At 50.2% G+C, this 26,585-nt stretch overlaps 1 protein-coding gene across 3 annotated transcripts in view; it reads right to left on the bottom strand.

Annotated features, from left to right (window-relative positions):
- The window catches only part of LOC309637082 (uncharacterized protein), a 116,882-nt gene that overhangs the window by 48,210 nt on the left and 42,087 nt on the right, over nt 1-26,585 (bottom strand). For all 3 annotated transcript variants that reach the window (XM_082411188.1, XM_082411187.1, XM_082411189.1), the window contains exons 2-3: nt 24,453-24,588; nt 3,133-3,254 (exon numbers count right to left, since the gene is read on the bottom strand). In XM_082411188.1, the coding sequence (XP_082267314.1) occupies nt 3,133-3,254; nt 24,453-24,588 (258 nt within the window). The remainder of the gene's footprint in view (nt 1-3,132; nt 3,255-24,452; nt 24,589-26,585) is intronic.

Below are 26,585 nucleotides of genomic sequence, written 5' to 3'. Positions count from 1 at the left end.
CCCCTCTTTTGTGCTCATTTTAGGGTGAGAAATCCAAGAATCCCTGCAGGCTCTATTGTGTCCCACTGGTTAGAATTGCAAGGCAATTAGATGGAGTATGATTGCCTGGCTGCCTACATGATTCGCCCTCTGGTTCTGGGAGAAGCCAGCTTTCCTTGAGGTGCATGGGTACAGGAGATCTAGACAGAGTAAGTGTTCTGCCAGTAAAGAACAATGTGGAGGCTGAACGGCATGCAGGCAACCAATAGCTGGTCACGCTACCTATGTGTGATGTTGACCTTCAGCTTCTCAGGGACAATGAAGAGACAGCTTTCACTGGAATACAAAGGTCCATCAGCATTTGTTACAGCCTAAGTCTCCGCTTTGTTCGTCTTTGAACTTGGGCACAGAGCTAAACAGCCAGGATCGAATCCTTACTAGCCCTGTGAGGTGGGATCACCAGCTTGTCCTGGGAGCCTCAATTCACTCAGCCACTTGAGAACAGGAGCTGTACTATTCAACTCTGCACCCCAACACTTAGCCTCATGCCCCTACACATAGTAGATGCTCACAAAATGTTGCTAAGCCAATGAATAAAATCTGTAAGCCTAGGATAATTCCCTCTCTCTTACAGGGCTGTAATTGGAATCCAGTGTAATAATGTAGAAAAAAGCATTTTGTTAAAAGTACAAGGAGGTGTTACTATTTTCATTATTCCCCTCTCTTCTCTTTCCTCTCCACCTCAAAAAAATCTGACTCTATACAAAAAGTTCCCCACTGGAAAACTTGGGAATGGGTGGAGAAGAGAACATGAGAAAACAAATCCTAGTTCAAGGTCTGTGTTAGTCAGTTCAGGCTGCCATAACAAAGTAGCACAGACTGGGGGTCTAAAGCAACTGAAATCTACTTCTTACAGTTCTGGAGGCTGGAAGTCCAAGGTCAAAATGCCGTCAGGGTGGGGTTCTGTTGAGGGCTCTCTTCCTGGCTGGCAGGTGGCCACCTTCTCGCTGTGACCTCACATGGCTTCTTCTCTGTGTGCATGTGGACAGAGAGAGAGCCCTGGTGTCTCTTCCTCTTCTTATAAGGACACCAGTTTTATTGGATTAGAGTCCCACCCATATGATCTCATTTAACATTAATTACCCACCTCTAAATACAGTCATATTAGAGGTTAGGACTTCAACATATGAATTTGGGGGAAGGGGACATAATTCAGTCCATAAATTCTGAGGAGTGTTCTGGAATTGTTCCTCTCATTTTGGGAACCAAACTTAGATATAGCCTGCCCTCTGTGGTCTGTGCCTCAGCAGAATGTCAGAGTAACGGTGGCATCTGTCCCAGGTACATTCTCGGATCTCATCAGCTGACCTGCCATTCTTGGTATCACCCCTGGACTCAGCCAGCCCCAGTTTTATGTATCAGTATTTGTTGTTGCCTCTTTCTCTGCCCAGACCACATGCACAAAATTCTAATGACCCATTCAGACTCCATTTTCTGGTTTGCTAACCCTGGCCTCCCGCTGAAGCTAAAGGCTCTGCACACCCCTTCACTTCTGGCATCATTCATCAGGATCGATGAGATTGTGCTGCAGTTCCCAACAATTCCAAAACCACAATCACTTAACAGATTTGTTTCTCACTAATCTACATGTCCAATGCTGCAGGGCATGGGGCTCTGCTCCACACAGTCATTCAGGGACCTAGGCAGATGTAGGTTCCTCCAGATTGTGACACGGCAGGATTTTCTAAAGACAGAGAGAAAAGAAATGGAGAAAAATGCACACCAACTCTTAAATGCTCACAGAAATGTCATTTCTGGTTGCACTCCGCTGGCTAGAACTGGCCATACAATACAGGTGAACTTGTTCATGTGACAGGAAAGAGAAAAGATGTAGAAATATTGGTGAGCACGAGTAATGTCTATCAAACTCACTCTCTCTAATAACCATGACTTCCCCCTAGCCAGGAAAGCCCCCACATTCCCTTCTTCCCCTCGAGGGTATAGAACATGTATGTATTAATAATTATACATTCTCAACGTATACACCCAACAATAGGCAAAAAGCCACCCATTATTTCTGAGTCAATCATTTCAACATTTTTCTACTAAGGTCCCCAGAAATGACAATGGGCGACTCTCTAACTCTCATCTTCCCAGAAACTCAAAGTACCTCTGCCTGCTTACACAGACAGACTGCCCTGCCCTCTCCTATAGCAAGGTATTCAGGAGTGACATCATCATTAGCCCACCGCTGCTCCCAACCCCCTTGATGGACTATGCTGGGGAGCACTTACAAGCACCCAGGGTTTCCGCTCCACCCAGGGCCCCAGTCCCACCCAAAGATAAATAATTCAAGCCAAGACATTCGACGGTGCTGCTACCATGCCAGGGATTTAGTGCACACATCACTCGTGCTCCTCTTGCCGCCACAAGAAATATTACAAATTGATCCACAGGACCTGACTCCCTGCTCATACTTCTCCTGGGCTGCCACTGATGCTTCTCTCTAGAAGTAAAGGTTGAGCTGGTGATAGCAGGATTTAAGTCTGGTGTGGGGGGCGGGGGAGGTGTTGGGGATGGTCAGCTGAGAAGCTGAGAAGGGTGGACTGCGGGAGGAGAGGCCAAAGAGCTGGGCCTCGATGATGATGTAAAATGCTAGGTGTCTCCCACCAAGAGTCCCCGTGGGGAAATAAGGCAAACCCTTTGCAGCTCAGTAAGCAGGACCTTTGTCTTGTCTCCTTTAGAGTAAGGACCAAAAATACTAACATGAGCCACCAGTTCTTGAGCCATTATTATGTGCTAAGCACTTTTCTGAATGCTTTATATGTAAATATATTCATTTGGATTAATTAGAATTAGGCTCAGCTGGGAGTGACAGTAAACCCAAAATAACAGTAGTTTAAGTAGGATGCTTATTTTAGCTCTTGAGGTGAGCTGTCCAGGGCTAGTATTCACATCACAGTATTTAAAACCCAGGTTCCTTCTGTCTTGTTGCTCTGCCTGTATGGCCTCCACTTCTAAAGCCACTTTGTGCCCCAACACGACTGTTCCAGTTCCAGCCACTGTGCCTGAATTCCTGCCAGCAGGATGGAGTAACGGGAGGATAAGAGCATGACCCCTCTCTTTAAGGGCACTTCTAGAAGCCACACTTACCGCTTCAACTTGCATTCCTTTGGCCCAACCTTAGTCACGTGGCCACAGCAGTAAAGGAGGCTGGGAAACGTAGTCTTGACTCCAGTCAGCCACGTGCTCCAGGCAGCTAACATCTGGGAGTTCTACTGGTGTAGAAGAAGAAGAGAAAAGTGACTGAGGGACCACTAGCAGCATCACTCACGTCGTTCACCTCACAACAACTTCTTGAGGTAGTACTGTTATTAAATGCCTTTTACAGATAAGGTAACTGGCATACAAAATTTTTGCATGAAATTCCCTGACCAAAATCATTATTATCCTTCAACTTACTTACTGAATGTCAATGACCTTCCACCTTGCATTAATAGTGCTTATCTCTCAGGCTACACAAGGCGGGCTGCACAGTGCCCTTGAAGGCAGGGCGATACATTTAATTCATTTCTTTCTCCCTGGTGCCTGATACCATGCCCGGTATAAAGGGGACATTCAGCAAATAAACATTTGTGATACTAGATCAAATATAATTCTTTCCTTTGCTCTGTCATGATCACCCTTATTATCAAAAACCAATTAATTAGCTGTTACACTCACTTGGCACTCTTAACTCAAGATCAACAGACGTGGCATCCACTGCCCAAGAACTGATCATCTAAATCTGGGAGAATTTGAAATGGAAAGAATAACACCCACCTCTTCCCCTACCCTCTTATCTGGAGATGAGAGACCCTGCTCTCCTGTTGGAGGAACTCTCATGGGCTTTCTAGCCGAGAGGAAAGAAACTCCTGCCTCCCCAGGGGAGAGAAGCAGGCCTGCTCCCAAGAATATGGAACTGCTGATCAGCCTGCTTTGCAGATGCCCCCCCACTGCCTCCCCCGACGCTGACGAGGCTGTGAGCAGTTCAGGCAGAGTTCATCTTAAGCGACTCCGTCATCACCCCCACTCTCAGCCCACTCTTTGCGGCATTTGCAATTTCTCTGCTCCGGGGGTCATGTCTCCAGTGTGCCCTCCCTGAGTAATTGTGAAATTATTATGGTTGGTGATTTTAATTTAAATTGGATGGAGAAATGTCATACTGCGGTCGACTCATTTGCTATGGATTTTCACTTAACCAAATTGATTAGTCAACCAACTAGACTTAACTTGAGAGTTGTAATCATTCATTATTAGATCTCATTTTTCCCAACGCACCCAGATGATGTCAAGAAATTAAAACTGCAGCAAAAACTCCAGAAACGTCTTCTCATCAAGGCAGTGGGATCTGATTGAAGCGTTCCAGAGATGAAACAGGCTGTGGAAATCTGTGGGGGGCTACCAGGGCCAAACTCCTTGGTGCTGCCCCAGAAGAATGGTCAAAAGAAAAGAATTGGGAATTCATGGGGAGGAGAGCAGGCTATCAATCCCATCCTCCCTCTCCCATGTGTCAAACTTCTACTCATTCTTCAAGAGCCATCTCAAATACTACCTCTTCTTTGAAGCCTTCCGTAACTTCCCAGGCAGAGTAATTTGCCATCTTTTCCACTCCTGTATACATCTCTATTACAGGAACCAGTAGGTTTTCGGGTAATTATTGTTTAAATATCTTTTCTCCTCTAAATTAAAGCTCTTTAAGTCCAGGGTCAGGTTTTAGTCAATAACATATCCTGTCTGAAAAAGAATATATATATATATATAGAGAGAGAGAGAGAGAGAGAGAGAGAGAGAGAGAGAGATGTTTATCTGAATCACTTTGCTGTACACATGAAACATTGCAAATCAACTACAGTTCAATTTTGAAAAAAGAATGTAATGTATAAAAAAAAAAAAGTATCCTGACTATCACTGTGCTTAGCACATAGTAGGCCCGCAGTAAATATTTCGCTATAGATTGAATGAGTGAATAAATACACTGCCTAAAGGACAATGCACTGGGATGGATTCTGTGGGCAGAGCAAAATTCACCACTGTGGATTCCTGCAACTGCCCAAGAGTGGAAAGGAGATGGCTCAGCTGCTACAGGTATGAATCATATCTAGAGATTAACGTGGACGTTACGCTGAGTGTGACGCACCTGTATGCTCTGACTGCCGGTAAAAGCTAATATGATTGTCAGTTGCTTCAACAACACTAAAGAATATATCCAAAAAAAAGGGACAGTCATTGTGCTTTTGCCCTGGACAGTCTAGTCCCAGAACATCACTTAGAAGGACACTGCAGACTGAAATCTGGGGAAAGAGGTCCCATATGGTGAGGGCTGGCTTCATGGGCATACAACCCTGAGCTTGATTTAACCCTGCCTGCTGTCACCATCCTGAAATTCCTGGTAATTCTTGAACAAAGGTCCCCACATTTTTTCAAGACCCATGCAAATTATGTAGCTGGTCCTGCATATGGGGGAGGAAACCATGTCCCATGAAAAATAGCTAAAGAACCTAGGGTGATTTTCCTGGAGAGGGGAAGCCTCAGTGGGGACATCCTAACTGTCTCCAAATACCTAAAGACAGTCAAGGGGGAGAAGAATGAGACTCTTTCTGTGCTACCCCAGAGGACAGAACCAGGACCATGGGGTTGAGGCTCATTTAGATTTGGGGCTGATGTTGGCAGGCAAGGGGCAGGGGCACTCTGCATTGACTAGAACTATCTATTTGCAAAAGACTCCTGGGAAATGAAGTACAGTCCATGGCTGGAGGTATTCAAGCTGAGACTATACTTGGCATGGAATATTGTTGAGGCAGAGGAGGAAGCAGCAGACGGGGGGTGGGGGGTGGACTGAAGGATTCATAAAATCCCTCCCAGTGCTTTGATCCTCTGCTTCCAAGGCTAGGCAATCCCCTTTCTAATGCAGAGTAGGGGCAAGTGGAAGGGAGTGGAGAGAAGCAGAGGGGAGTGAAGGGGGAGAGAATCACTGTCTGGGGTAAGTAGATGCGGACCGTGACCCTTGACTTATAACTGCTGCAGCCAGAGGTGAAAGGAGGAAGCTTCACAATCGACCCTCCTCTAAGTCTTTCCCAGCAGCCTTCCTTCCTGCCACTCGTGGAGGAGCTTTAGCTGCCAGGGGCAGTGTTACCTGGGCAACTGGTCAGCATCCTCTCTCACCCACAGCCAACAAACACCCCCCCAGTGGATTTAATCACCCACCCAGGGTGTATGTGCGGGCTGAGGAGAAGGTAGCAGTGGCTAACGAGGAGTTAAGTCCATGATCAACCCTCAAAGTTGTCCTAAGTGGCTTTGATCCAGAAAGATCCAGGGAGTCTTAACACAAAAAATAAGTTCCAGACCAATTGCTTCCTTCCTGGCTCCTGGAATCATTTTTCCAGCCGTGCTGTCTGCATACCCCATGGGAGCTATTCGTTAATGAGGGTGAGAAATGCCTAAATTATGCCTCTGGTTCACGTCCAACTCATTCAGAAGGTAAGAAAGTGAGATAACTCACTCCCGCACCGTTTCAACCATTATCATCGAATCATTTCCGTTCAACACAGAGAGGCCATTGACCAGGAGACCCAAACTGCACATACTGCCCCTCATTTCTGCATCTCACACCGGACCCCCGGGCTCCCCCTTTTCCTTGCTATTTTCTTTATCAATGGAAACTTTGTTTCCCTTTCCCTCGGCCCCTACCTGGGCACCTGATCTTATCTCTCTCCGTCTGGTTTGGAGATCAACCACATTGAACCCTTTCAACAGTCTCTTCCCTGGAGAGGAGAAGCAGTTTCATGCTCCCACTTGCTGCAAGGGATAGGCAGTGTGACAGGTCCCCTCCTCCTCTCCCCACCCCACCTACCCGCCAGCACCTCCAGCTTCAGATGGGCTCTGCAAACTGCCACCATTTGGGGGAGAGCAGAAGTCAGAGAGGAAGGGGATCCGAACAAAGGCTTTATTCAAACTCCTGCATGCTAACATCTCCAAAAAGCTTTTAACAGAGACCATCATTTCCCTCCAAGAATCAATGCATTTTAATTCATACGAAGATATTTGTCTGCTGCAGTTCCTTCGAGGCGTAGAAACACGTTTAACAAAACAAGTCAGCCTCGCGTGGAGACAAACGCGCCAGCTTCTCCCTGAAATTACTGGAAGTTCATTTTCAAAAGCCGTCCTGTTTTCTGGGAATCAATGCATATCAACTAAAATCAATAGCTTCTCCGTGCGGATGGGCTGAGACACCAAACTGATCTAGCGTTCCAGTGCATTTGTATCCAAATCTAGACGTTCTCAACAAGTCAATGAATTTAAGCGTCTGCCAGTGTCTTTTCACTTAAAACTAATCTGTTTGCTGATCGGACTGCACATTTCCAGAGCGTGTAGTAATATACTCTGTGTGTTTACCAGATCCCATTGTACATTAACTCAAATAAAAATATTTCCACTTAACTTAAAATCGAGTTTGTCCCAACTTTAGCAATGCTCATGGGAATGAACTTTAGCCAGTGTGCTAGCCCAGCTCTCCCAGAGAACAAGGCCTGGTGCCCTCTCTCTGGCACCAAGGGTGTGTGGTCTCTCTGGGGCTGACTGATATATTCTGGAACAAAGTCCTTCCTGCTTCTGTGGACCATCAACTCCAGGATTAGACGGAGCATCAAAGGATGTGTTTGGTCACCCTGCCTCCCAAACTGGAGATTTCCCCTAAGCCACTCTGCAGAAGGAGGTCCCTCTTCAGTTCCTAGAAATCACCTAGGAGCATAGCTCTGCAGTCACTCATCCTGTATGTGCAACCAAGGACCGTTCCCATATAGGTTATGACAGAATATTGACTTTGCTGTACACCTGAAACTAACACAATGTTGTAAATCAACTATACTCTGATAAAAAGTAAATAATTAAAGAAAAGGACCGTTCTCTAATGAGCCACTTATAGGGCACCTACTATGTGCAAGGCTGCGTGGACATTCAAAGAAGTAAAGGAGTGGCTATAGCCTAGAAACCAATGGCCTCGGATGGAGGGGCTCTGATCCGTGTTTCAGATGGTCAGTCAGCCAATGTTCCTCAAGCCCCACAGTGTCCAGATTCTGTGCTAAGCACAGGGAAACAGTGATGGACATATCAGACAAAGCCCACTGCTTGCAAGCTCCCCAAGAGAAAAATCAAGTGAATCGGTACCAGAAACCAACGATTAATTATATGTGTGGGCAAAGCACTGCTAGGGAAAAACACAGGCTGCTGAGGAGCAAAGAGCAGCATCTAAACTAGTGGTAGGAGGGAGGCAGGGGGGCGGGGCTGTGCCTGCTACTCTCTATACCAGCACTTTACTTCATCTTCACAAGTTTGTAAGGAGTTACGAGCATCCTCAATTTGCAGGTGAAGAAACTGAGGCTCACAGTTGCTTACCAGCTCCATGAGACCACTAGGAAGTGACACTCGTCCGAAAAGAACAAATTATCAAGTGGCAGAGTCAGGATTCAAGCCCAGGACTGTCAAAGGCTGGACCCGTGCCTTCCCCACTGTGCCACCTGCCCTTCACATGCAAAGTGATCAACAGCACAAGCCATTATGTGTTCCTAGGAGCAAGCCAGACCCAGAGGGGCAGTGGTGTCTGGATTTAGAAGACGGGGAGAGCCCCAGGGGCTGAGGTCTGTATCAGGGAAGGCTTCCCAGAGAAGGTGGATCTGGAACCAAGTCAGAGAAATGCTGAGGAAGGGAAAGGTCCCAGACAATAGGCACAGCTGGGGCAAAGGCTCAGAAGTGGGAAAAAATATTGTTTTAGGGGGGAAGTGAGGAGACCAGGCCAGGCTCATGTACCAGTTCTGTATAGCGGAGTCATAGGGGATGAACCTGCCTAGGGAGCACGGAACTAGATTCTAGAAGACCTTGAATGTCACACTCCAGGTGCGTTCTTTGATTGGATCCCAGGTTCCAAAGCTGCTGCTGGTCTTAAAGAAGCCCAGGGTCAAGCATACACTTCCCTGTGCCCAGGACAACCCCATCCAGACCTCCTTTGATCCCACAGGGTCCCTCTCCCCACCTATCTCTGACTAGCAGCTCTCGGGGAATGCTACTGAAGGAGCCTGGTCCCTAGCTCCGAGAAGCCTCAAGGCATCACCATGGAGACGATACAGGCTGCAGCCACACAAAAGGAGCTGTGAGCTCCCCAGCTCACCTGGGACTCCGAGCTAACAAGGAGGTGGCAAAAGTGTTTCATTTTCTCTCTTCTTCTTGAACTCTCTAAAAAAGAAGAGGCAATTCACACAGGCAAACAAACCCCACCCTGCCCTGCAAGGAAGCTGCTAGGTCCACCCTTCCACTGTAGCTGGCCTCCTTCTGAGAGAGGGAGGGAGAACCCTGTATCTGAAGGTCTACAACAGGAGGTTCCTAGGAAAGAAAGATGATGGAAGGATGAACGGGAAACCTAGGGCTGTTCACCTTTTCTCCTACCCAAATGGAGGAGCAACTCAGCCATGTGTGTCGATGTAAGTTGATATCTTTTGCTTCATTCACTTTGGGGTTCTGAAGTGCAGACAACCTCTATACTTGCTGCAAGCCCAGGATCCTTCATATTAGGGTGAGTCAAGCCAATTGGGTTCACTGGGATGACTTCCACACCATCCCCACTCAAGAGCTGCATCCTGGACTAAGCATCCCGATGCAACCTGTCCCCATTTAGCATCCCAGGGAATCCTGACTCTGCACAGAAGGGCAGGAGTGTCTGAGTGGTGCAGGAGGAAAAGAGGAGAGAAGGGATGGAGGTACTGGGATACCCAGAAACAGGGCTGGGGCGGAATGCGGAAAGGAAGGCTGTTGCTTCTGAGCTGGGAAGGGAGGAGACAGGGAGCATCTCCAGCCAGCAAGCAATCTTCACACATGCATTGTCGTTTTCTTCTGCAAAGGGGTGAGAAGAGGGGAGAGGGAGAGGTGGCAGCAAGAGAGGGAGCAGGCGGGAGAGGTGAGAAATCCAGCATCTTCAGACCTGCCCACACTGCTGGCTTCTCTACTGTGAGCAATACCTCATCTCACAGTCATTAGAGAGCCCACAGGAAAGATGCAAGCCGGACAACCCGAAGGGTGAGAAAATAAAGAGAAGGGATGCGCATACGTGGATGTGCGCCTGGACTTCTTGGGAGAGATGGGCCCCAGCCTGAAGCTGTCCCAGCCCCCAAATTCCCAGAATCCTTGGAGTGGCTAGTGGACCAGCTCTCTTGTCACTCCAAAAGCCTCAGGAGCACCCAGTGGGCAGAGAGTCCCCATGTCTGATCCGAACTCTGTTCCTCTTTCCTTGCCTTCTCCTGGAGCAAATAGGGTCTCAGCTTTCCTTCCAGTCTGGCCGAGCCCCCTCCAGCTCACAAGCAAAGACCAATAAACTGGGAGGCTAGGGAGGGGAGCAGTCCCCAGAATAGCCCTGGCAAGATGAGCACTTGCTACTGAGAGTACAGGTCAGTCCCTGACAGCCCTCTACTCAGAGCTTGCCACAGTTCCCAACTCACTCAGGGTAAAAGCCAAAGTTCCTACATAAAGGCCCTGTGAAATCTGCCTACACACCCCTCTGACCCATGACCTTTCTGAACTCCCCTGGTGCATTGCCTCTCACCTGCTCTGACCAGATCACAGCATCTCCTTCTTACTCTCCAAGCACATAAGATGCCCTTTGGGCCTCAGGGCCTTTGCACTTGCTGTTTCCCCTGCGCAGAACATTTTCTTCAGATGTTTTCACATCTCTCTCTCTCGGGCCTGAATTTCAACATTACTTTCTCAGTGAGACTTCTTAGTTCCTCCATCTAAAATCCCAGCCACCCCTACTCCTCTTCCCAGTTCTACTTTGTCTCAGCTTTTATCACCATCTTTAATTACTTATTCACCTAGTTCATTGTCAGGATCCTTCACTGGAGTGCACATTCCGTGAAGGCAGGGAGTTTTGACTGTTTTGTTTTCTGTTGTTTCCTCAGCACCTAGAAGCATCTTGGCAGATGGTAGGTCCTCAATAACTATTCATGCAATGAAAGACACATCCCTACGTTGGCTCCTCCCACTTCCCCGGAAGTGCCTACGGCAATGCTTCTTCCAAATACCTCTGAAGACACCCACCCTCCTGGAAAACTACTTATACTTTGGACTCAGACTGAGACTGTCAGGAGAAAGATGGCAGGGAATAACAGAATGGGAATTTCCTCCTTCCAGGTCCAGAGTGGGCAGGATATGGGTGAAAGGGGATGCTTCAGAGTGGGAACCCCACTGATCACCATGGGCACAGAGCAAAGTCACTGTGATCACTAGCCTCTCCTTTGGTGAGGATACACACACACACACACACACACACACACACACACACACACACACACACACACACACACACACACACACACACACACACACGTTTCCTCCTCCGGTCACTGGGGTTTGAGGAAAAGAGCTCCAGAGACAGGTGATGGATTCCAGTCCCTCCTGTCAGCATCGGACTCTGCAGACCTTACTGCCCGCAGTCATCTCACCAAGCTGCTGAGACCTGGTTTCCCTCACTGTTCAATGGGGCCAGAAATGCACCCTCATCCTCTACCTGCAGTGTAAGAGTGGGGTGAGGGTCTCAGTTGGTCTCAGGTGTGGCCACCTTTGTAAATACCATCCTACTGAAAAGCATCCTTAGTGCCCACACAACTTTTGCTGATTTCTACCTACAGTTGGTGAGGGTAGGGCTGGAGGGCTAAAGAAACAAAAGCAAAAGGAAGAAAAGTAACACCCCCATAGCAGGCCATTAGGCAAAGCACCAAACCGTTCCAGCTGAGCTTACTTCCCGCTGGAGCAGAGGCCTTTTGCAAGTTGGATTAACATTGAGAACCACAAAGGCAAGCCAATGGCTCCCAGGCACGGGTGCCATCCCCGTCCGCCCACCCCCCATCTGGGCAGGTGGGACCCAGGGCAAAGCACACACTTTTCAGGCAGATGAGTCAGGTGCCCATGACACTGTAAAGGTGGCTCGGGACTGGAAGGCGCTGAGCGAGGCACCCTGGCCCCAGCCGGGCTAGCCCACCATCATTTGTAATTAAGCTTATCGCGGGCCGTTCTCACTGTCGCTGTCACTTAAAGCCATTTGACGTCATTGAGCCTCTGGAAAAAGGAGAAGGGAGGGAGGGAAGAGGCAAAAGCAGGAGAAACAAAAGGAGTTTCGTAGCAGGACTTCAAAAAAGCCAAGTGTTTGAAAAGATCTTTGCTAAGGTTCTGACCTACTTTGCATGCGGATAAGCCATCTCCTTCGCTTTAAAAGAAAAAAAAAATATCCCGCACAAAGTGGTCGCAGCTCTATTCAGCAGAGCCAGGGCTTCACTGCAGAAAGGGGCTTTAGCACTATAATCAGACCTCATTTAGGAGCCATGATTTGGGTAATTATGTAAGATCTCAGCCTCTCTTCTTTCAGGGCCGCGCATAGCCCTGGAAGATGGGGCTGCCAGAGTGAGGTGACCAGGGCTGAGAGAGGAGGTGCCTAGCCAGCACAGCTGCAGGGAGCAAACTTCTTCACTCCAGAACACCAGGTCACACCCTAACCCAGGTGCAGACCTGGGTTCTGACCTCTCCCAGCTGGGTAAGCTTGTGTTTTCTTCTCGTGCTTACACCTCAGATGGTGAGTCAGGTAACAGCCACAAGTGAACCCTCCTGGTCCAGTACCTGGCACATAGCAGGTGCTCAATAATGGTGACTCTCGTCCCTGTTTTCTAGAATGAGTTGAGAAGAGTCATCCCATCCTGCTCACAGATTCCTCGGACCCATGAATGCCAACTGGGGTCTCCAGCCCCCAGTGATTAGAACATAAGCAGAGGGCTTCCCTGGTGGCGCAGTGGTTGAGAATCTGCCTGCCAATGCAGGGGACACGGGTTCGAGCCCTGGTCTGGGAAGATCCCACATGCCGCGGAGCAACTAGGCCCGTGAGCCACAATTACTGAGCCTGCGCGTCTGGAGCCTGTGCTCCGCAACAAGAGAGGCTGCCATAGTGAGAGGCCCGCGCACCGCGATGAAGAGTGGCCCCCGCTTGCCGCAACTGGAGAAAGCCCTCGCACAGAAACGAAGACCCAACACAGCCATAAATAAATAAATAAACAAATACTTAAAAAAAAAAAAAAAAAAAAGAACATAAGCAGAGTCAGGGCCCACAGACGAGGGGCCGGCTCAACTGCTGGAAATGCCCAGCCTACAGAGGGCCCCAGGCAGTCTGAAATCAGAACAAGTGGGACACACGAAGGGGCAGGAAAAGAGGCACAAGGACATGGGAGTGGAGGAACAAGGGACGCTCTGCAGAGAACAGATGGCGAGGGTGGCCGTGCTCCCTCACCTACCACCTTGCCCCACGGCCTCATTGCCCCACTGACCCATAGGGTACAACACCCTGAACTTGGTCCCCAAGAGAGAGCAGAAAGTGTTATGTATGTGGGGGACATTATAGGACAGTTACAATGTTTGAGAGAAATGAGATGAGCTGGGATAGAGATCAGAGGGGAAAGAAGGAGAAACTCGTGTGAAGTTGGGCTAAGTGTTTGTTGTCATTAAAATAATGAATGGTATTAATAATTTTATTATATCGCCCTCACAACAATCCTATGAGGTTGGTACTGTTAGGGAACATTATGATTCCCATTTTATAGATGAGGCAACCAAAGTTCAGAGAGAAACTCTAAACTGTTCAGAATCGCACAGCTAGTCTGAGGGTCTATGTCTGAATCAAGAGTCTGGGATCTCAGTTACTCTGTGCTGCCTCCAAAGCCTTTGTATTCATTCAATAAATATGTAATGAGCACCCACTGTGGGTGTCAGGTTCTGATCCAGGTACTGGAGATACAGCAATAAGCACAACCGAATAAGTCTCCGCCCTCCTGGCACCCACACGGGTCAGCTTTGTGGGTTTTGAAGCCGCAGGCTTCCCCTTCCCCAGCATGATGAGGGATACTCCAGGAACATACTCCAGGGATGAAAATAAACCCTTTTAATCTCAAATTCAAGCATCTAAGAGTAGGTCAATGTCTTTTGAAAATCTAATCACTTTGTGAATTCCAAACAAAGACGAAATTAATTGTGGATTATCCTTTGGCTTCGGGTTGCCCTCCGAATGCAGTATCTGGCAAACGAGCTACCATTGGCTCCCTGGGCCTTGGTCAGAAGGGCTTTGAGGATTTGAGTGCCCAGTGCCTCCTCCAGGTCCCTGGACGGGGGCATCTTTGACTGGTCTGATGGTGGGCACGGGCGTCCTTTGCCTCTCACCCTGTTGCCATTCATCTGTGGGTCACCTAATCCAAGGGCAGAAGAGAAGGGCCAGAGCTCTGCCAACCTCTACCCCTCCCAATTCAGGCAGGATTAAACCCCCAGACAAAGAATACTCAGGGCAAATGTGCAAAGATCTCACAAGCTAAGAAATGCACATGCTTTTTGGTCTAGAGTACCATTCAAGGCATTATCCCATGTAATCCTTACACCTTCCGCCCAAAGACGTAAGCATAAGGATGTTTGATTCAGCATTGTTTATGATAATAAAAATGGAAGCTCATAAATATCTGTGAATAAAGGAATCATGAAATAAACCATAGTATAGCCATCCTGTGGAATACAACATATCTGGTAAAAAGAATCAAGTGGAGAAATAGACACTGCCATGAAAAGATGCAAACACATTCAGTAAAAAAGCAAGCCACAGACAATATGTTTGATATAGTCCTATTTTTTTTTTTAAAACCTGTGTGCCTGTTGAGGGGTACACAATTTCAAATAAGATAATGCATGCAAAACTTTAGCACAGTGTCCAGCATATAGAAAGTTCTAGAAATACTTAGCTATTATTTCCAAATATATTTTTAAAGGGGGGGCATAAGGAAGAATCTACACCAGGCACCCCCAGTGCTTGCCTCTGAGGGCAGGAGTGGGATGGGGATGGTTCTGAAACTGAGCGTCCACCATGAGCTATTCTCAGTCTATTGTTTGAATGTTTCACATCAGGCATGCATAACGTTTGCAGCTTTCAAATCACAAAAGGGGGAGGAATACGATGAGCTTCACTTTCCCAAATACTGTCTCCTGGGTTTCTGCCTCTGTCCTAACCCTTTTATTTTCTCCCTTCCTCGCCCTTCCTTTCAACTTCAGCTCTCCACTTCTTCCTGACACATCCACCTTCACTCATAAACACAGCTCTGCAGAGGAATGCATGCAGAGCATTTTGACCGCTGCCGCTTGGTCCAGGGATTGCTCTTCCCAAGGATGGTGGAGAGGGTCAGGCAGTTCTGAGGGAAGGAGATTACCTGGGCTGTAGCGCTTGACCCAACCCTGGTCACTCCAACCCCCAGACCTCTTCTGGAGAATATTGAGAGCTGGGGGGCAGGGGTAAGAGGATGGGAAGGTGGGGCAGTCCCAAGAAACCAGCCCGCTGAAGCCTCCCTTCCCACTGGAAAAAGGTCTGTGCCTGAAGGTGGTCCTCCCTGCTGCCGTGGAAGGCTCTCCGACCTTCCAGGCTTGGCCGCACCCAACTCCACGCATCCGTGAGAGAAGCGGGTGTTTGGGATGATGTTCAGCCATCGAGCACAGTCCTCAGCAGCTCAGACCCTCAGGAGACCCAGAAATGGTTAAAACAGAGCTCCCAGTCGTCCCTTGGCACCTGCCTGGAGAGGGGAGGGGGAGAATCTCGGGAGGCACTGTGTGCACAGAAGCCCTTGGCCAGCGGGGCCCCAGCTTGGGCGAGAAGACACGGGTCCTGGCTTAGGGACATGGCAGTATTCGCTCCTACAGTATCTCCCCAGACAGGGGAAACCTAGGACTCTGCACCAGCCTGTCTCTGCCTGTCCTTCCTTTTCCACCTTGGAGTCGGAACAGCTGGCTTTTACTCATTATGAACGAAACAGAATTTTCAACATTTCCCAACATTTCCCAAACCTTGCTTTTATCTTCACTGGCTCTCAGGGCTCTCAGCACAGCCCTAACTTTCCAGCACTTTCTCAATGTCAAAGACTCTTATTAGACCACAAATCCTAAGTGAGTTAGTTCAGGTAGATACAATGTCCCCATTTTATAGATGAGAAATTGAGGTCACAGTCACACAAGGGTCAAGGGTAGACCAATGACTGACTCTCCTGGCTCCCAGCCTCTTTCCATCAGACCGAGCTGGGCCTCCGGTGAGTTTGCCTTACTTGACCCCTGAAGCCAGGCCCCCTGCCAGGGTTATCCATACCGTTATCTGAAAGTACCCACCGCCCAAGGGATCAAATGGTAGACATCCTTTAGAAAAGGCTTTCCCAAAGGCTTAGAATCATAGCCTACTAGAGATTTTCTGATCCTTTCATTTTGCATGTGAGGGAGGTGGAATCCAGAGAGGTGGAGTGATTTATCCAAGGCCACACAGCAAGGCAGAGCTAGGATTCACCCTCTAGCTGCATTTGCCCTCTAGCTGGACCCAGGTACTGGATCGTGAGCTCACCCATCTCAGGGTGAGTCCAGCCCTTGCCTGTGTCTCCTGGCAGAGTCTGGGCAGGGCCAGGGTGGATGGTGTTTTCTTGCCAGTTGGACTGGAGCATCTGGAGGGATTTCAAGGGCGAGGCAACTCTGCTCTCTTCCCTCTCTCCCCTCACGTGCACCAACAGAGACCGTGAAGGACTTTCAGCCAGAAGATTGTAAGTGCCTCACGGTGCTCTGTGATGAGCCTCACCGCCACCCGAGGCAGAGCCCGGACGATGCCAGGATGTGCAGACCCCGGGGGGGATGTCATAGCTGCTGCCCACAAGCTGGGCACCCCACAGGCAGGGCTGAAATTTGGGGTCCCCACTGCAGCTTCTGTCTCATCAGCTCATACCTACATTAGCCTAAACTGAAAACTCTGAGGCATCCTGGGCAAAGAAAGCCCTGGAATGGGAGTCCAGAGGCCTGGGTCCAGGCTCAGCTCTGAACCAACGCCCAGGACACCCTGGTCAAGTCTCCTACACATTCTGGGTGTTGTGTCCCCACCCGCGACATGAGGATGTTGGGCCAGATTATCTCTAGGGTCCCTCCGGTTCTGCCAGGCCCAGCTCTGTTGTTTAGGAAGAAGGGTAAAGATGGAGTAAGAAAATTAGGAGTCGTGAAGAGATGGGGTTGAATAAGTCTAATGTAACATTCCTTAAATACAGGGCTATGTTCTAGGAAGTCAGGTAGGGGCTTCACACCTGTTCTTTTCTTTGATCCTCGCAATGATCTTACTTTAATCATCTTCATTTTATAAATGATGCAACTGAGGCTCAGAGAGATTAAGTAATTGTCTGAGGTCACGCAGCTCGCAATCAGTGAGGTCAGAACTGTTTCACCCACTACACACTCACACACACTCACCCCATATCCTGCCTCGAGCCAGGCCCCTCCCTCCGGGTGCAGCTGCTGAGATGCTCAGGGCCTGCATCTCCCCATCAGCCTCGAGGGTCTCCCTCTCCCTCCTCTGGAATCAGCACAGCCCTAACTTTCCAGCACTTTCTCAATGTCAAAGACTCTTATTAGACCACAAATCCCAGTTTTTGCTCCAGAGAAAATGGCTCCATTCCATCTTTCATTCATTTCCTTCCTGCTTTTTCCCCCAGATTTACCCTCCCCTCCTTGAGGTCCCTGCCCATGACTCATCTCCAGCCTCTTTCCCAGGGACCCCACCTTCCCAGAACACCCCACATCCTTGGTTCTCCTTATTCCCGTGACTTTAACTCCCCCCCAGCTGCTTGTCCTCGGCTTCAGGGCTCTTGGCTTCTCGGGATGCGGGTGTGTCCATCCCGCATCCCTCCTCTGCATCTTCTCAAATACGGCCCCATATCAGGCTCAGCGCAGGGGCTGAGGGACAGGTGCCTGGGTACTCACAGGTGAGATCACAGCAGGAAACACCCCGGTGGGCTCCACCGCAAGGGGCTCGCGATGGCGGCCGGTGCGGAGGGGAGGAGCTAGAGGTCACCGACGCCACTCAGGCTGGAGGAGAGTAGGCTGGCCCCCAGGCTGAGGAGTACCCCAGGGAACAGAGGGGAGGGGGATTTGGAAGGAAAAAGCCAGAGGACTTGCTGATTCATTATGACCCAGAAGAGGGAGCAGCAGAGGATGGCACCAAGGCTTAGGGGAAACCTGGGTGATGGGAGAGGTGTGGCGAGCCTCCCAGAAATCAAGCTGTTAGGAGAAAACTCCGTGTGTGTGCATGTGTGTGTGTGTGGTGGGGCAGGAGATGGTGGAGGATCTAGTTTCAAACACAGGTTTTGAAATAAGAGGGATTTTCAAGTGGAAATGCTTGTTGGGTGATTTACAAAAGGGACCAGAGCAGCAAGGCAGGCGCAGGGTGGGTTATATAATGACTGTGCTCTGAACTCTAAGCTGCGCATGGGGGAGCCCAGGTCTGCAACCCCCGGCCACACCTGCCCTGCCAGGAGCCTGAGTCAGCCAGCCTCAGCAGAAACTTGATGAGTGAAGGCAGGTGACGGCATCCTGAGGGTGACCCTATAAGAACAACCTGCACCCCACGGGTGGCTAGGGTGTGGGGTGTCAACAGTTGCCAACACTGCAGGGAACAGAGGGAATGAGGAAGGCCAGGAGATGCTTGGACATTCCAGGGAGCCATGTCAGCATGGCCGTGAGAGGAAGTAGGCCTGCAGAGGACTAGAGGGGGAGCTTGGAGGGTGGCAGTACTGGTTTAAGGGAGAGAGAGAGAGAGAGGTGTGTAATCAGACGTTAGCTAGAAGGGGTGGTCGGAAAGGTCAAGATTGGTCCCCGGTTCCAGTCAACAACGTTGATGCGGGGCAGTGGGATCCGGGCGTGGATCAAGTCCCTGCCCGAGGAGGCTGGAGGTGGCAGGGCTTCCCAGTCTGCGGGGGAGAGAAGCAGTGGGCCCACAGTGACAGCACCCTGAGGCAGGGCTTGGGCCAAGGCAGGAACACACTCTTTGTTTAATTTTTATTGGTGTATAGTTGATATACAATGGTGTGTTAGTTTCTGCTGTACAGCAAAGTGAATCAGTTATACATACACATCTATCCACTCTTTTTTAGCTTCTTTTCCCATAGAGGCCATTGCAGAACACCGAGTAGAGTTCCCTGTGCTCTATGGTAGGTCCTTGTTCGTTATTTTATATATAGTAGTGTGTATATGTCCATCCCAATCTCCCCACCTATCCCTCCCTCCCCTTAACCCTTGGTGACCATAAGTTTGTTTTCTACATCTGTGACTCTATTTCTATTTTGTAGGTACCACAAAACAGGAACACCGTCTTTTGAAAGGGGGGATGCGTGCACTTCTGGGGAGAGAAGGGGACTAAAGAGAGTCACACGGGCCCTGGGAGGGAGGGGGTCCGGGTAGTGCCTGGAGACTTAGGTCCCGAGACAGCAGCCTTCTCCTACCAGAACCACAGCTTCCAGAAAACGCGTTGGCTTCCTAAGACCCTCAGGCATTCGGGAACCCAGGCAGGAGAAGCAAGAGTGTGGCTAAAGTTCTAGCTGTCTCTTCCAGTTCAGTGAATGCTGTCAGTGTGCCCTCCCCCCTCCAACACACACACACACACACACACACACACACACACACACACACACACACACACACCCCGTCACACAGCAGAGCCACTTCCGCCTTCAGCAAAGGTCAGGCAGCAAGTCACCAAGTCGGGGAGGGGCTGCCAGCATCCCCTCGAGCAGATATTCCCCGGAGGGGTAGGGACGAAGGGACCAGCCCCCAGGGGAGCTGCCTTTGCTCAGACCCCCCAGAGCCTCCATCCCCTCTCCCAAAGGCACCTTCCCTTCCCCGGCCTTTCCCAGAATCAATCCCGACATCTCCTTAAATCGAAGTCAGCCACAATGAAAGGGTGGTGCGGAATTTTTGTTTACCAATCCTGGCATCTAATTAAAATTAGCTGATGGTTCTTCGAGTTGGTTTTTTTGTTCTGACTATTTTTAAGCCCGAGCTGCTAGATCAGTGCAGCCACTAGTAAGCTGTCAAATCAAATTTTCAAAAGTAAATTGCTTTTATAATTAATTTAATTATTATTACGGCTCCCAGTTTTGTGTTGCCTTAATGAACACAATCAGGTTTCACCCTCTGCTTCTCCCACCACTCACTTAGCAAGCCCTTGCTTCCCCAGACCCACCTCCCCGTTCTCCAGTCCAAGGTGGGCAAATGGAAAGGAAAGAAGAGAAGCAGACACGTGCCCAGTCCCCCCCCCACCAGATCCCCCCAGTAGCTACCTCTCGCTCATGCCCTCACCCTCAGAGTGAGTAATTAAACTTCTGCTCCCTGTTATGGAATAAATGGTACATGTTTTAATTACCCCTGAGCCTACCCAGGCATCCTCACACCCCCCGCCCAAGTCTGTGAATCTATGTGGAGCGGAGGGGGGGACAGTTCAGAGAAAGAGAGAGAAAGCGCTTCTGTGACAGTGACAGCGGTCTGTCACCCGGGGTCTGGAATTCACTGGGGAACTGTCAGTTACTAAGGAAACTAGGAAGGAGAGAAAAAGGGAGAGAGGCGGTTGGATCCAATTTTGGGCGACAAGTGTGAGGCATAAAGATTTTGGACTCTCTGTGCATCCTAGCCTAAGTGGAGGCATCTTTGGGGCGAGGGGGGCAGGTCACCAGAGAGATGTTACCTGGGGGCCACACCCTTCTCTGGAGCCCAAAGCCGGTCAAGGGGATGGAGACACAAAGGGAGGAGCAGTGATGGGCCGGAACAGTGACCAGAAGCAGTGTGTGTGTGTTTGCGTGTGTGTGTGTGTGTGCGACCACCCACATGCTCCCATGAGCACACAACCGTTCACACCCATGTTTGTGTATGTCTATGTATTTATCCTTTTCTGTCTTTTGGGTGTTTTTTTTCTTTTTGTTTTCCTCCTTCCTCAGTTTGCAATTAATCTCATTTCCATTTTTCCCCCTTTTCTGGTGGGCATGGTTATTCTGTTCTGTCCCCTTCCTTTCTCTTTCTCTCTTCTCTCTCTTATCTCTGTCCCTCTCTCTGTCTCTGTCTCCATCTCTGTCTTTCTCTTCCTCTGCTTCTCCATCCTCCACCTTTCCCTGCATCCTCCCAACATCTCTTTTCTCTGTTTGTCTAGTTCACCCCCCTCCCAGCCCCTCCCTCTCTGCCTCTGTTTTCCTCCCTCTGTGTCTCTCGGGCTCTGGCTCAGACTTGACCATGTGAACTGTAAAGGCAAGAGACCTAGGGATACCTGAGCATCTGTGCCCGGCCTGACTCCCCTCCCAGGCCCAGCTGATTCCTCCTGCCCCAAGGAGCCACAATGCCCACAGAGGACGGGTCCAGGGGAGTGCTGATGTAAGGGCTCAAAATCTGATGCTACTGGGATGGAAGAACAGAGGGCATGGCCCCTACAAGTCCCCGTTGTTTCTAAAGCTGAAGCAGAGACCAGGAGAGAAAGGAAGGACTGGGGCAGGGTCCGGAACCAGCCCAAGCAGAGGGAGGGTGAATTCGAGCAAGGTGAGTGAGACAGGGTTCATTTCTGGGCTTTTGACCTGAATGACAGGCATGAAGCGCACAGAATGAAGGGTGTGAGGCATCTGCTGAGTGGGGCTCGGGCCTGGCTGGTGAGAGGGCATTCTGGACGCCACTCAGGAACCCCAGGAGGATGCCAGGCCCTGGAGAGAACCTGTCCTTCCCAAGAAAAAGCGGTGCCAGGCAAGGCTGGGCCATCCCACTTCCTGGGCCGGGACCCACTCCCTTTCTCCAGGAAGCCAGGCTGGGACTTCAGCCGCCTCACTCCTACTGCAGGGCCATCTCCTCCTTCACCTCTCACTCTCGTCTTTTCTCCTTGGCACTCAACTGACCCGGGCTTGGATCCTTTCGTGTTCCCCTCCTGGTGAAGAGAGGGCCTGGGCTCCATGTGGCTTGACTTCTGGCTCCCGGGGCCCCTCAGGGAGAGCCCAGTGTGCTGGAGGGACGGAACCACTCCCCAGGCTGGTCAGAGGGGCGGGCGGAGGTGGAGGACCACTCAGGCTGCCCTGCCCAGAGCAGGAATAGTCTAAGTGGTGGGGTGATGAGTTACCTTTCTCTCCAGAACCAGGGCCCTGGGACGCCTGGGAAGAGAAGAGGTCCATTTCTCTCCCACTGACACACACACACACACACACACACACACACACACACACACACACACACACACACACACACACACACACACACACGAATCCAAAAGGTGGCAACTCACCCCTCCCTACTCTAGGGGGCGCTCTCTGGTCAGATACCTGACAGCAGCCTAAAGGCACTTCCAGGAGACCAAGGTGCCCCTGGAGCCAGAATCTCAGCAGGAATCCAATGCCAAGTTGAGAGGCTTCAGCCCTGCTTCTGAAGCCACCCACAAAGGCCTCAACAGTCCCCGGGCCGCGGGCTGATTTGGCATCCTCCGACACCCCTCACCATTGCCCGGCAAATGCTCCAGCCAAGGCATCTGTGTAGAGCAAGCCTGCCACCTGGTGGTGAGGCCACCCAACTACAGGCCAGGGCTCTTGAGCGGGTTCAGTTGGCTTTGGGTCCCCAAGGCTGTGGCCCCTCCAGGACTGATCACTGAGGCAGCGCTGCCGTGCAGAGGCTGCGTGGAGCCCTGCCCTGGGCCCTTCTAGAAGAGTTCATGGGGGCAGAAAAGCAGAAGGCAGGGCTGGGGTTGGGTTCAAGGGCTGAGGCAGGGCACCCAACGGCCAGGCCTAAATGGAGGGACTTGTGGAAGAAGACGTTGCATGTGTCTCTGCCCGGGACATCGGTGAGGAATCAAAGTCTGGGGCACTGGGAGGCCTGAAAGCCTGGGTTCCTCTCCTGGGTCCACCAACACCCACCTCTCAGGTGGATGGTGGGCCTTTCCGTGGACCTGGAGCTCCTGCCGCAGGAGCAGGGCGGGTGGACAGGGCAAGACGCAGGCCCTGCTCTTGAGGGGCTCGTGGGCTAGAAGCAGTTCAGATCTGGAGCCAGGAGCTGGCAAGGGTTTTGGAAGTCCGCTGCCATTAGGACAGGGAGGGACTTGGGTGTCAGCTAGTGCAACAGAGGCTGCAGCACAGGTTTCCTTGGGCCCCTGCCTTCACCCACAAAAATGTCCATCCTAAAAATTACATTTTATGACTGCTTTGGTATAAAGATGAAAATATTTATACTACATCCATAACGTTTCTTCAACCTAAAAGTTCATTTTTTTCTTCAGACTTTCAAAGAAATCACACATTTCCATATGCCTAATGGAAACGTGAACCCTGAGTCCAACCTCCTCATCTTCCTGATGAGACAGAAGCCCAGAAGAGGACGAGGTCTGCCCAATGTCACACAGCGGGCAGTGGCAGGGCTGGGGCCACAAGCAAGTCCTCCAGCTCCCAGGCTAGGGTTCTCTCCATTCCCCAGTTAACTTCTTTCAGGAGGCAGAAAAATCCCTGTTACCTACCCCACAGGCCAAGGAAGAGCCCCCTTGCCCAGCCCTGCCAGGCCCCTTAGATTGGCCACCACATGGAGACCCTGGCTGGGTTCCACCCGCTCCTCCCTGCCCTCTCAGCAGAGGCCTTCCCTCCCCCAGTCCCGGCCCTGAAGGCAAGTCGCCACCACCACCGCACTCTTTGGCCTGCTGTCTTATTAATTCCTAATTTCCAATTTGCAAGAAGAGAGAGCCTTAAACCTCCATCTCACCAGCCCAGCAATCACATAGATGATCCAAGTATCTGTGGACAGCCTTTAATTTATTTCCCAGCGCACGTGGGCACTGCTGAGAGACTTGATGGCACCAGCTTAAACATAATAAATTACTCAACTACCAGAGATTAGTTAATAAAGCTCCAGGCTCCCTCCCAGCCCCTGCTGACTTGGTCAGCAACACCAAAGATTCTTTTGACGATGCCCAATGTTGGGGAGGAGGTCTGTGGTAGGTGTCCCCAGGTCTGAGCCAGCTGTCCAGCCCTCCTCAGGACCCTTGGTTCCAGGCAGAAGTGGTGACACGGGGAGAGGGAGGAGCCCCAAGAAACTCCAGGGTGGACTCCAGGGTGGCATTTTCTACTCCAGGTCTCAGTATATCAATGGGGTCATTAACTAATGGTGGCAAATCTGACCCTTGCTTGGGCACAGCTTGGAAGACCAGGGGTCAGAAGTGTGCTCAAGAATGAAGGAAGATGTCAGTTACCTTTGGAGCCAGGCGAAGGGAATGGAGATGCTTTTCTTGAAGACATAAAGGGTCAGGGATGGTCTTTAAGCATCTGAAAGTCCATCTCTGCCCCTCACTCCAGTTACCTGCCCGGTGTGTCTTCACTGGGCCTCACATCCATACCATATACCATCTTCTCATCCCCAATACCTTATCCTCACAGTGGTCCTCCAACAGTTCTGCCTCACCCACGTGTTCATAGTCCCTCCCGCCCCCCATCAGAACCCAGCTCTTTAGAAACCCCAGCTCTAACCCCATCACTCCTCTGATTACAAACTTGTGATGCTCTTCCATTGCCTGCCTAATAAAACTAGCTCCATACCTTGGAATGCATTGTCTTCCCCGGGTGGTCATGCAAACTCTGAGACTGGAAAAGATGCTCGAGGGAGAGGGTGCAGCTCGCCTTCTGGGGAGCCTCAGAAAGGGAGATTCTCATCGTCAGATGGCTCTGCAAAATCCTGCAAGAGACAAGGAAATGGGCAAGAAAAACTCAGAATTGTGTCCTAGCCCAAGACACTGGGAAAAGGGTTCCTGGGGAGGGCGGAGGATAGGAAAAGGATATCTATAAAGTGCTAAGCATTGCCAGCACCCTGAGCTATCCTGGGAACCCTCTCCTCCTTAAGAGTCTCTCCACTGGCCTCAGCTCAGGCTCCCCAAGCCTTAAATGATCTCAAGAAAGATAAATAACTACATCCTCTTCATTTCTCCTGATACCAAAGCCAGAGCTCCTGGCTCCCAGGCCTCCGACCACTCCAGGCCCCCACTTGGGTCCTCCTTGGTCCCAAGTCAGACCCGAGAGCAGGGAGCTGGACTTCTTCCCCAGCCCCCTGGCATCCAGGTGCTCTTGCGGCTAAAGAAATTGTGATCCACAGTCGCCTTTGTTCCCAGGCACTAGTATTACTCATTGTTATCAGCAATAAAAACCTCTTCAGTATTTCTAATTCTTTCCTTCCATAAGGCTCAAAATACTGCCTACACATGCTCTTGTTTATGCAGAGAGGGCCTCCCTCACACAATAGATGGTGACTGAATATGGGGTAAATTGAATCACATTATAAATGCACTAGGGGAATCCTAATATGAATCCTTTTATAAAGAGAATAATTACCCCTTAATTTATCATTAGTGTAAACCCAGGTGTTCATAGGACAAGTACGTTGGATGTGAGCAGAACCTGCTGTTCTACACACACACACGCGCGCACACACACACACACACACACACACACACACACACACACACCCCTGGGGAGTGGAACCCACCATGCCCACCCAGTATAGCTCCAGGCACAAAGTAGTCTTAATAAAAGACTGATAGATATACTGAGAGTATATTTCTGAGAGTGATACTGATGAACAGGAGTACCAAAGATGATATAAGATTATTGTTTCCTCTTAAGAAAAAGGGAAACTGAGGCCCAGAAAGGAGCAATGGCTTTGCTGCTGTCACCCATCTCCATAGAGAAGATCATTTCCAGGTCTTTATAAGAACTTCTGGGTCCCAAGGAGATGGTGGGGAAGTGGGGGGAAATGGAGGGATGGTTGCTGGGGTCCAGGGATTGATCTTGGGAAGTGTTGGTTTCACATCAGTTCCTACAGGCTTGGGAGTGAGTCACGTGATAAAGGAGCAGATGAGATGCCATGATTTCAAGCTGACCCTAATTTCTGCCTGAAGGTGAGGGCTCAAGGTGGATACTTCCCTGAGCCCCTGATGACAGGGTCCTGGGGTCCAGGAGCAGGTATGCTGCTGCCTCTGGGTATGGCAGGTATGGCCCAGCCTCCGGCTCACATCTAGTGGCGGCCAGGAGTACCAGGGCCCAAAGTACTTGCTTTCTTTAGACTTTTTACTGTCTAACCCCACTCCTCGGTATCCTGGAAAGGGCCTCAGTCTCCCCAGACTTGTCCCCAATAACACCTGATCCTGGGAAAACCTGGATTCTGGGCCCAGCCCTGCCACTACTAACAGCCCATTCTGCTTGCATGGGCTTTGAAATTGATAAGGCACCGTCCTGCACCATCTCGTTCAATCCTCACCACAACACTGAGAGGCAGAAAAGTTTTAACTCCATTTTGCTAGTGAGAAAACTGATGCTCAGAGAGGTCAAGTCACTTCCCCAAATTGCACCAGGTCTTCTAAGTGGAAGCCCACACCTCTTCTCCTCCACCCAAGTGGCAAGGTTTTCTGGTGAGGAATCTGACCAGATAATCCCTAAGGTCCCTTTCAGCATTATTATCCCACCATTCTATGAAGCCACGGCTCAGAAATTTGCAACTAATCCAGAGAGACTGCCTAGAAGAGGTGAGTTTACAACAAGGTGTGAAAAAGAGCGAGAGGCTTCCTTGGTGGAAGAGTCCTCCGTTCTCTGTGTCTCCATCAGAGGAGAGCCCAATACATATCACCCCTCTTTCCCTCCATGTTCTAAGAAAACTAAGGGAAAAAAGGCAAACGGTGGCAG

Source organism: Balaenoptera physalus (assembly GCF_965194825.1).
Source record: "Balaenoptera physalus genome assembly, chromosome: 10".
In the NCBI taxonomy this organism is placed as follows: Eukaryota; Metazoa; Chordata; class Mammalia; order Artiodactyla; family Balaenopteridae; genus Balaenoptera; species Balaenoptera physalus.
The sequence above is the reverse complement of the archived record's forward strand: the minus strand, read 5'-3'. Positions and strand labels throughout refer to the sequence as shown.